The 10,682-nt window shown below is 40.5% G+C and overlaps 1 gene segment (V, D, J or C); it reads right to left on the bottom strand.

Annotated features, from left to right (window-relative positions):
* Window positions 1-9,047: 9,047 nt before the first annotated feature.
* Window positions 9,048-9,556, bottom strand: LOC108803189. The segment is given in 2 exon segments: window positions 9,048-9,364; window positions 9,497-9,556. Coding segments are annotated over 2 exon segments (366 nt in total).
* Window positions 9,557-10,682: the final 1,126 nt, after the last annotated feature.

Below are 10,682 nucleotides of genomic sequence, written 5' to 3'. Positions count from 1 at the left end.
TATAATAAATCTTATATTTCTATAACATATATCTTATAAGTTATACTTCTACAACATATATTTTATACTTCTATAATCTTATAACTCTATAAAAAAGGAGAACCACCAAGCCGTCTCTTGGTTAACTTCTTGTGTGCCAAACACAAGTTTTAACTCCGTGTGTACCAAACACAAATCTTACCAAACACAAATCTTAACCCCTTGTGTACCAAACACAAGTCTTTTCTTGTGTACCAAACACAAGTCTTAACTCCTTGTGTACCAAACACAAGTCTTAGATATTTTATCAGATGATTTACAAAACATGAATAGGTCCCTTTCCTACATGTAACACATGTAATAATTTCTAGATCCGAATTTTAGTCAGAGCTTCCCCGGTCAGAGAAAATTGTATAAAAGTACAAAATTTCAACTCACCGGGAAAGATGACTCTTCGGGTCCCACTTCGACACCAATTGAAAGAACCTCTTTACTAGACGGCTGGGGGATTCTCCTTCGAAGCGCTTCGGGAACATAGAATTAACTACACTGAGGCAGATTCACACATGCTCAGTTTTATTATAACAGTTTCTCAGTCTTTATACTGTACAAAATGCTGAATCAACATTTAAACTTTGTACCATATAAGCACATACTGAAGAGAGGCAGTGTCTTGACAAATAGATATAAAGACAAATTTTGGAGTCATATGATAATAATCATAGATAACTATTATCACTAACGGCCAGTTCCACTATACCATAAGAAAAGTGCAGAATACAATACAGATAAACAAAAGCAGACATAGACTGAAAATCTACTGAATACTCATTTTAAGACTTTCTTGACTTTTAACATATATTTCTAAAGAGGACCGGTATTATATTGAATTAAAAGGTGGCTTGTATTGTATTATCAAATGATACTTTCACTCGTTTGCTGGTATAATAGATAAGAAGCTTTGGAGGTTGGTGGGGCTTCTGTTGGTACCAGTTTAGGTAGCCACTTACACCAGCACTGGATGTACATGTGATGGTGACTGTCTGTCCCAGAGACACAGAGATAGAATCTGGAGTCTGAGTCATCACAATCTGTCCACAGGATCCTGAGGATGGAAAGAGACATATTGATTATTGATAAATGTGTGTATATCTTCCTATCAATCCTGATGTGTGTATTTATTGTACAATGTATAGATGTATGTGCAGAGGATGATGGAAGGGGCCTCATCTCTCACCCTGAATAGAAATGAAGATGACGGCCAGCAGATAACTGTGAGAAAGCATCTTGATGTTTGTGGAGTGTCAGATACAAAGTAGAAGACGTCTCCTGTACAATGAGATATATAGCGAGAGTGACAGGGGAGATGTTACACCCCACACACTGTGTATGCAATCTGTCTGTCCCAGAGACACAGAGATAGAATCTGGAGTCTGAGTCATCACAATCTGTCCACAGGATCCTGAGGATGGAAAGAGACATATTGATTATTGATAAATGTGTGTATATCTTCCTATCAATCCTGATGTGTGTATTTATTGTACAATGTATAGATGTATGTGCAGAGGATGATGGAAGGGGCCTCATCTCTCACCCTGAATAGAAATGAAGATGACGGCCAGCAGATAACTGTGAGAAAGCATCTTGATGTTTGTGGAGTGTCAGATACAAAGTAGAAGACGTCTCCTGTACAATGAGATATATAGCGAGAGTGACAGGGGAGATGTTACACCCCACACACTGTGTATGCAAATACCGGGGAGATGGAAATTCTGTGGCTTCCTGTTGCTTGCTTGTAAGGAAAGAAATACACAGTAGAAACAGTTAAAAACAATTTAAAAAAGGTATACATGTGAATGGAAGATTGCAAATTCAGTCAGTAAAAATATAATAATAGACTCGTAAGAGATAGATAGATAGATAGATAGATAGAAATCATTTCATTCAATATAATCTTTCTATTTTTTCATTTTTAAAGTATGTTATGGACAAATACTGTAGATACCAACTACTGATGTATTATTTGATCTCTACTGACACCTGATACTTGTTGGTTTCTTTTGTGTTTTCTGTTTTGTAAATATATATACAAGGGGTGCAGTTATAATAAAAATTGCAGAGCCATTCCTCCTATGACACTGCATGTATTATACCCTCATTCTGTGTGAATGGTGCAAAAAGGACTATGATTAGTATATTTTCCTTCCAGGTCAAATGTAATATCAGGAAAATAGTGTATGGTCACTAGATGATGCTAAGGATGATTGAAAATAATATGATCCTCGGCTCCATCTAGTGACCACAATGAGGTATTCACTCTAATTCACTGATTCACTCTAATCTTATGAATAAATTATATCCCACTTGAAAAATAAATATACAAATTACATTTGTTTTTGCCCCCATTCAAACAGAATGACTTAATATGCAGTCTCATAAGACAATTAGGTCTGAGGTTCTTTTGTAAAAACACTTCAAAGTAATTTATGTATATGAAGCTTTTCTTGATTTTTTGGTAAATGAAACTTAAAGGAGAACTATGGGGTTTCGTGCTTTTCCCCATAGTTCTCCTTAGGGTTAGTGCTTTTCCCCATAGTTCTCCTTAGGGTAACGGGAGGACACAAACTAGCGTCCTCCCGTCACCCTAGGCTCAGTATACCGCGAGCTGTATACTGAGACGCCGGAGCGGATCCCGACATCAATGTCTGGATCCACCCAGCTGCGTGAGTGACAGCTGGCTCTGCCTATCTAGAGGCAGAGCCAGCTGTACCCGCCCCCTCCCCGTCCGTTCCACCAGTCAGCGCTGGCGGATCGGAGCGGGGAGAGGGAATCCACGTTCTGCTAACCACTAGTGTCAGATAGTTTTGCATAGGTGTAAGGTTGCTGTTATAAAATTTGCATAGGTGCTTTTCATGTGATATTTATATTGATTTTTCAAGTGTTCCTTCCCAGGATTACCTTTCATGATTATGTATGCATTTAATATTTTGCAGGTCCAGCAAACTGGGATGATTGGTGGTTTGTTGGGATGTGTTTGCTATTACTATCTTGCTCATCATTTGGGGGCAGCAGCAGGGTGACATCTAATGTTTTTTTTAGTTGTTACATATCTTGCTGTTTATTTTGTAGTTTATAGTTATAATTAATTACCTCTTCAGTTGTGTCATATCTCTACCTGGTTGTATCAGTTGTGTCAAATAATTCACATCCTACCTGAAAAGTACTTTGAGTACGCCATAAGTCCCTCAGCAATGTGATGTAGAAGTAAAAGGGCTCCAGTCTTAGTACCTTTTATCTTTATCGTTTTATAAATAAAAAAATGCATAGAGCATAGAGCCCTTCATCCAATCATCATGAAATGTGTGGATGATGATTGTCCAAGAGCAGGATAGGAGGTGTGATTGTTGTGGAACCCTTCCAGTTCTAGTTACATAATCCCATCCTATGGTGTCAGGTAGTGATGAGGTTCAGGTTTAGACCGAAGTAGGATGCAGTCTGAACTTTGCCATTTCTGCTTTGGCAAATGAGTGAACCAAATGATGTGTTCACCTGCAAAACCTCAGGTGAACCTCAGGTACAGCAGAAAGTCATATTTATCAGTGGTATTAATACAACTGCTGGTATACTAACAACCAGAGATGCCTCCCTGACCCCATTCTTTCCCCTACCAACAGATGAATGTAAAAAAAGAGCCCGGGGATGCTGGCTGTCATCATTTCTTAACTTTGGCCATATTTCATCCATAACATCAGCCAGAATCCTCATCTCTGTGTTTACATTCAGCAGCAGAAGTGGGAGCTGTCATTTCATTCATAGTGAGCAGTTGTTGGGAACGGATGTGTCTGTGGAGCAGTGTTTGTTTGTTTTTTGCGGTGGGGTCATGTGAATTTCTTTTTAAAGGGTAGTACGCTATAAGTCACTCAGTAATGTGGTGTAGAAGTAAAAGCTCACCAGACTTAGTACCTTTATCTGGATGCATAATAAGGAGTAAAGCTGCACCAATTACAAAAACATACACAGCAGCGTGCTGGGGGAGAACCCACCATTCAGGTAAGTGGGGGTGGTTTGGGGTTAGGGGATGTGACCAGGTTTCATGTTATACCCTACATGTGAGAGTAATATGAAACAAGGTCAGAAAAGAAAATTTAGCCTTTTAAATTGTTGAGACTGATCCACATTGCATTCCCTTCCATAAATATTTGCTGTAGGAATTGGATCTGCTTATCAGCGTTACACACGGACCTTAAGGTAAACCTATTGCCAGACTAGGGACAATCAAGTATTTACATATTCATAGCAAGCAATAAATGAGCTTTAACCACCTCCCGTCCGCCGAACATTGAAAGACGGCCGGACGGGAATCTCCTGGATGCGGGTGGGCGTCTTTAGATGTCCTTTGTGCCCATCTCGCACGCGCCCCCTGGCGCGCACGAGCGGGAAACTGCCTGGATTTTAAATGACCAGCGATAGCCGTTTACATTCAAGCGGTCCGGCGTCTGTAAAGATGCCCGATCACTTGTATGATGCAAGTGAGGGCGCACCCCCTCCTTACCTCTCGTCGCCGTCGCTGTCCCCGCCGCCGCCGTCCCCACAATCCCGGGCGTCCATCCATCCTGGGTGATATGGCTCTGTGCACTGAGAACGGAGGGAGATCAGTACGTGATCTCCCTCCGCTCTACTCCCGGTCTCTGAATGCAGGAAGTGATGTATATTACATCACTTCCGCATTCCTCTGTCACTTACAGAAACCGGAGAGAAGCTGATGAAGCAGATCTGTGCTTCATCAGCTTCTCTGGGGGTCCCTGTAATTTGTAATTTGTTATCACATAGGGGAATTCTTAGCACCCTATGTGATAACAATAAACTTAAGTGTAAAAAAAGTTTTAAAAAAATGCTCACAAAATAAATTAAAATGTACACACACAAAACCAAAAAACACATACATTTTTTTAAAGTTCCCCCACCCCCACATAGATGCGCAAAAATGCTTTAGATGCGCCTACACGCAAAAACGATGATTGCTCCAATTATGCCGCACATGTTACATATCGCCACGAACGTCGCAATGAGAGCAATAATTCTAGGGCCCCCAATCACTGATAACACTAAACTGATGAGCGGTAAAATCTTTTAAAGCGTCGCCTATGGCCAATTTTGGCTAGGTGTTTTTTTGCGATTTCACGCGCAATTTTAAGGCTTGACATGTTTGGTGTCTATTTACCCAACGTGACCCCGTCTTTTATATTTTACTAAAAAAAATGGGTAAAAATAATTGTTTCCGAAAATAATAAAGGGAAAACCATTTTTAAAAAAAATATTCTGTACTTTTTTGTTATATAGCAAAAAATAAAAACCCCAGTGGTAAAAAAAAAAAACACCAAAAGAAAGCTCCATCTGTCCCCAAAAAAATGTATAAAATTCATTTCAGTACAGCGTTGCATGACGGAATAAACGTCAGCCAAAATATTGCAGCGCTGAATACTGATAAATGGCCTGGACAGGAAGGGGGTGTAAACACCCCGGTCAGCAAGTGGTTAAACCAAGTCATGTTATTAAAGGCAAATGGACAATGGTCATCCAATTTGTTATCTAGTCAAAGTAATCAATCCAATCTCCACAAAGAAGTTCCCCATCAATATACAGCAAATAAAACAAGCCGGCGCACCAGAGAAAGGTAACATTCAAAGCTCATGGTAGTTCATATACTTAACCACTTGCTGGCCGGGATGTTTACACCCCCTTCCTGTCCAGGCCATTTTTCAGTATTCAGCGCTGCGGTACTTTGACTGAAATTTATTCCGTCATGCAGCGCTGTACTGAAATTAATTTTATACAATTTTTTAGGGACAGATAGAGCTTTTTTTTGGTTGTATTTAATCACTACTGGGGGGTTTATTTTTTACTATAATTAGGAAAAATTACTGAAAATTTATTTTTTTTGCATTATGTTAGGAAACAATTGATATTACCCAATTTTCGGTAAAATATAAAAGATGGGGTCATGTCGGGTAAATAGACACCAAACATGTCAAGCTTAAAAATTGCGCGCACCCGCGAAATCGCAAAAAACTACCATACTCAAAATTGACCATAGGCGATGCTTTAAAAGCTTTTACAGCTCATCAGTTTAGTGTTATCAGTGATTGATGGCCCTAAAATTATTGCTCTCACTGCGACGTTCGCGGTGATATATAACATGTCCGGCATAATGGGCGCGAGAGTAACACGAGAATGCGGAAGTGATGTAATATACATTACTTCCGCATTCTGACACCGGAGAGGGGACCGGAGGGAGATCTTGTACCGACCTCCCTCTGATCCCCTGTCAGTGAGGCACTATGCTGGTCCCGGGCTCAGACCGGGCACAGGGGAGCCCGAGACCAGCGGGAGGGGGGCCGCGGAGGGAGCCGGCGGATCGCTTGTATGTTAACATGCAACGCTGCCTGCTTTAAAATGTTGTGTCTTTCCCGCTTGCACGCACAAGTGGGTGGGGCTAACAGGCCGTATATACACGGTCTTTTACATACAGGATGCTCCCGGCCGGCCGTTTTTTTTACAACGGCCGGCCGTGAAGCCGTTAAAGAAAAAAGTGTAAATCTGGGTATACACGAATTGAAATTCAATCCTCAACATTTTTGATCAGCTCCTCTAAAATGCTGTTCTAGTTGTTGTCGCTCCAAAACGCTTCAAAACGCGCGTGCGACGCGCGTTTCTAATGTACAAAAACGCACTAAAAACGCACATGAAAACGCGCCAAACGCCGGGAAGAAAACGCGCGTGTGACGCGCTTATGCAATACGCACAGGTGTGAACAAGGCCTTAGGACATGATCACCACTTTCCGATCTGTTGTACTGCATTAGCATGCATTGCATTACCTCACATCTGCCTACAGACAGAAAAACAGACATGCACCAGTTTTTGAAAAATAACCCCCAAGTCTCTCTTAGGGATGAGTAAAAGTGGAAGATTCGTAGGCAGGCTATGTTTGTGGCAAAGGGATCAGGTGAGACAATGCTTCTTTTGGGTTTTTTGGTTTTATATAGCAGATTAAATGTTTTAAAAGAACACAGTGGTGGAACAACACAATGAAACAATCAAGACAAGGGACTTTCCCAATTATGCAACAAAACATTTCCAAAAAAGCAGATTTACAAGCATTAGTACGCTCAAGGAGTGCTCCATGACAGGTTCTCTTTGCTGGCATAGAGCGGCCTCCTGATAGGGTAGATGCTGGCGAAACTGGTTGCAGAATGCTCCAAAAGAGATGCCCCAATCCCCAATCCCTTCCCCAATCTGCAGCAATCTCCAAGGGGAATCCTGGACCATTCCTTCTCTGTCCCTGCTTGATGGGAACTTTTCCCTGCACTAGGCCTAACACTACCTAGAAAATGTATGCACTATCCCCATCTTATTACTCCCCACTCTGCACCAGATGGCCACAGCAGGGACTATATATATTGTGACAGGGTACACGACTCTGTGTATGTCAGTGAGAGGTTGAAAACGGCAGCTTTCCCTGGCTAGGAAAGGGTTAAGCCTGGCCCAACAGGTAAACCTCCTCTCTCTCTATTAATTAGCCTGCACCTGAAAGTGACTGGGAGGGAGTAAGAGCTCAGAGTGAGATCCAGGCTGCACTAGATGGATTCTGACTGGTGAAATTTTTGACTGACTGGTGAGACACCGCCAAATTTTTCAATATTTATATAATTAGTGTAATGTAAATGGGTAAGCTGTATTAGTCCAGTAGAGAAGATGTATAAAAAAAACAGTATTGTAGTGTGCGATGATACCTTTCTTATTGGAATAACAAAATATATAAAAGACAAGCTTTCGAGAGTTAACCTCTCTTCTTCAGATCAGAAGAAGAGAGGTAACTCTCGAAACATGTCTGAACAACATGTCTGTGATGGTAAAATGACTGTTTCTACGATGATATGAAGTTTGGCAGGATTACCAGGTCATGTGTAATCTGTATATCTCTTATTAATAAATAAAAGGTGGGACTTTATCCTTTTTGAAATGCGGTTTATCTAGCTACAGATATATATTTGGACTTTATATATTGACTATTTCTGGAATCACTTTGTATATCATTTTGTAAAAGGAAACGTGTACTCAGAGAATAAATATCTCAGTAACTGCTGACCTCTCTGTCTGAAAATTCTTATTATCTGGATGTCATAATTATCCAATGTTCCAGTGCTTTCTGAGTGACTAACAGAACAAATATGCAGGTCCGGAGTTCTAACTCATCTGCTACATGCTTGTTCCAGGCGAGTAAATTAGAAATGATTGAAACTAGAAACATCCAAGCACCTAACATTTTATTGATGGGGGTCAGCAATAATATTTTTCTTATTGCAGTTGGGTTGATTTGGCTGTTTCTTTATTGGTAACCATTTAGAGCACCAGAGAAGGGCATTCATTTCCTTTATTAATATACTTTAAAATTATTTAGAGGGGGAAAAAGGTGAGAAGGTCCCAGGTACCGTCATGTCATGTTCACATGGGACTGATACATCTGTACCCATCAGCTGCTCCTCCACAGGCAGTTTACACATTAGATGGACACACCAGGTCCGGGCAGGCAGCACATGCAGGTCAGTCACATAGCGGCTGATAGAGGACTGAATGACAAGGAGCAATCTTCAAAGCACCTCTGTCCTCTGATCTCACCCTTCTCCTAATATTGTCATCTGGGGAATGGCCTCAACGGGTAACAACAGACAAATCTCCAATCATGAATCACCAACCTGGCAGAGCTCAGCCATGCTGAATGGAACAGTAACTACAGCCAAGCTGAGCAGCACACATCAGACAGAAGATCAGATACAAGTGTACGATATATAATGTATGATTTTCATGTTTGGGTGTGTGAGTTCTAGAACCAGCAATGCACTGCAGATGGTTAGTGGTCTGCTTCAGCACTTTAATAACTTTGTTTCAATATTTTTTTATAGGACACTGAGCATTATGTATTACTGTGCAGTGTCCCATGCACATGCTGCACTATGTAGTAATGTATTCTTATGTAATAGTGGAAGGAGGTTTTTGTACACCTCTGTATCACTGTGTGAAAGGGTACTGAGCATACTGCTGACAGTAATAGCTTCCTTCATCATCTTCAGTCACGGCAGTAATTGTCAGAGTGTAACGAGTATAAGGAGATCCATCACTCCTGCCAGTGAACCGGTCTGGGACTCCTGTGTGTCGGGTGGTTGCAGCATATATGAGAAGTGTTGGAGATTTTCCTGATTTCTGTTGATACCAGTTTATACCATTCCCAGTGCTAGTACTGGATGTACATGTGATGGTGACTGTCTGTCCCGGGGACACGGAGATAGAATCCGGATTCTGAGTCATCACAATCTGTCCACAGGATCCTGAGGATGGGAAGAGACATATTGATTATTGATAAATGTCTGTATATCTTCCTATCAATCCTGATGTGTGTATTTATTGTACAATGTATAGATGTATGTGCAGAGGATGATGGAAGGAGCCTCATCTCTCACCCTGAATAGAAATGAAGATGACGGCCAGCAGAGAACTGTGAGAAAGCATCTTGATGTTTGTGGAGTGTCAGATACAAAGTAGAAGACGTCTCCTGTACACTGAGATATATAGAGAGAGTGACAGGTGAGATGTTACACCCCACACACTCTGTATGCAAATACCGGGAGATGGAAATTCTGTGGCTTTCTGTTGCTTGTAAGGAAATAAATATACAGTAGATACCGGTAATTTAAGGTCAGATTTAATAAATCTTTAATGTTGGGTGGATGGGAAATTGCAGATTCAGTTAGTAAAAAACATGATAGACTCATATATGATCGATAAATAGTTTGGGATTTTTTTATTAAATACAACTTTTCTATTTTCCTATTTTGAAAGTATGTTATAAGTTTGTAGAAGTTTCCACTCTTTAGCGATTTATCACATGAACAAATACTGTAGATACCAACTGTTGATGTATTATTTGATCTCTACTGACACCTGATGCTTGTTGGTGTCCTTTTTGTGTTTTCTGTTTTGTAAATTTTGTATACCCACAGGGTGCAGTTATAACACAATTGCACAGCCATTCATTCTGTCAAACTGCATGTACATTAGTTCTCTCTGAGTTGGACAAAATTTTTTTATTAGTATATGTTCTTCCCCAGTCAAATGTAATATCAGGAAAATAGTGCTGTATGGTCACTAGATGGCGGTAAGGATCATAGGAAATGAGTATCTTTTTCTATGGTCCTTACATCCATCTAGTGACCATAATGAGGTATTTTCCTGATTCACTCTAATCTTATGCATGAATTACATTCCATCAGTAAAAATATACAAATAACATTTGTTTTTGCCTCCATTCAGACAAAACAAATGTGCATGCAGTTTCACAGGATGAATACCATTTTGTTAATAAAACCAGCCCAAAGTATTTTATCTGTATGATGCATTTTGTGATATTTTTGTTAAAGGAAAGTTGGCAACTTGAATGATCTTTGAGTCATTGATCTGGAGTTAGTATGCAGATCAGGAGTTGACTTGCATTAAGGAATATCTGTTTCAGGTTAGTGACTAGAGTTTATCAAACCCCAGAGGAGTTGAAGCTTTTGATGGCCGCTGCAGGTATGCCCACCTCGAGGTTCGTGCAATCTATATCTGCAGCAGTTTGCCTCTTCTTCCCCCAGGAACAGAGTCTCCCTA

The sequence above is a fragment of the Nanorana parkeri genome, unplaced genomic scaffold (genome assembly GCF_000935625.1).
Source record: "Nanorana parkeri isolate BGI_ZX_2015 unplaced genomic scaffold, ASM93562v1 scaffold3478, whole genome shotgun sequence".
Classification (NCBI taxonomy): domain Eukaryota; kingdom Metazoa; phylum Chordata; class Amphibia; order Anura; family Dicroglossidae; genus Nanorana; species Nanorana parkeri.
The sequence above is the reverse complement of the archived record's forward strand: the minus strand, read 5'-3'. Positions and strand labels throughout refer to the sequence as shown.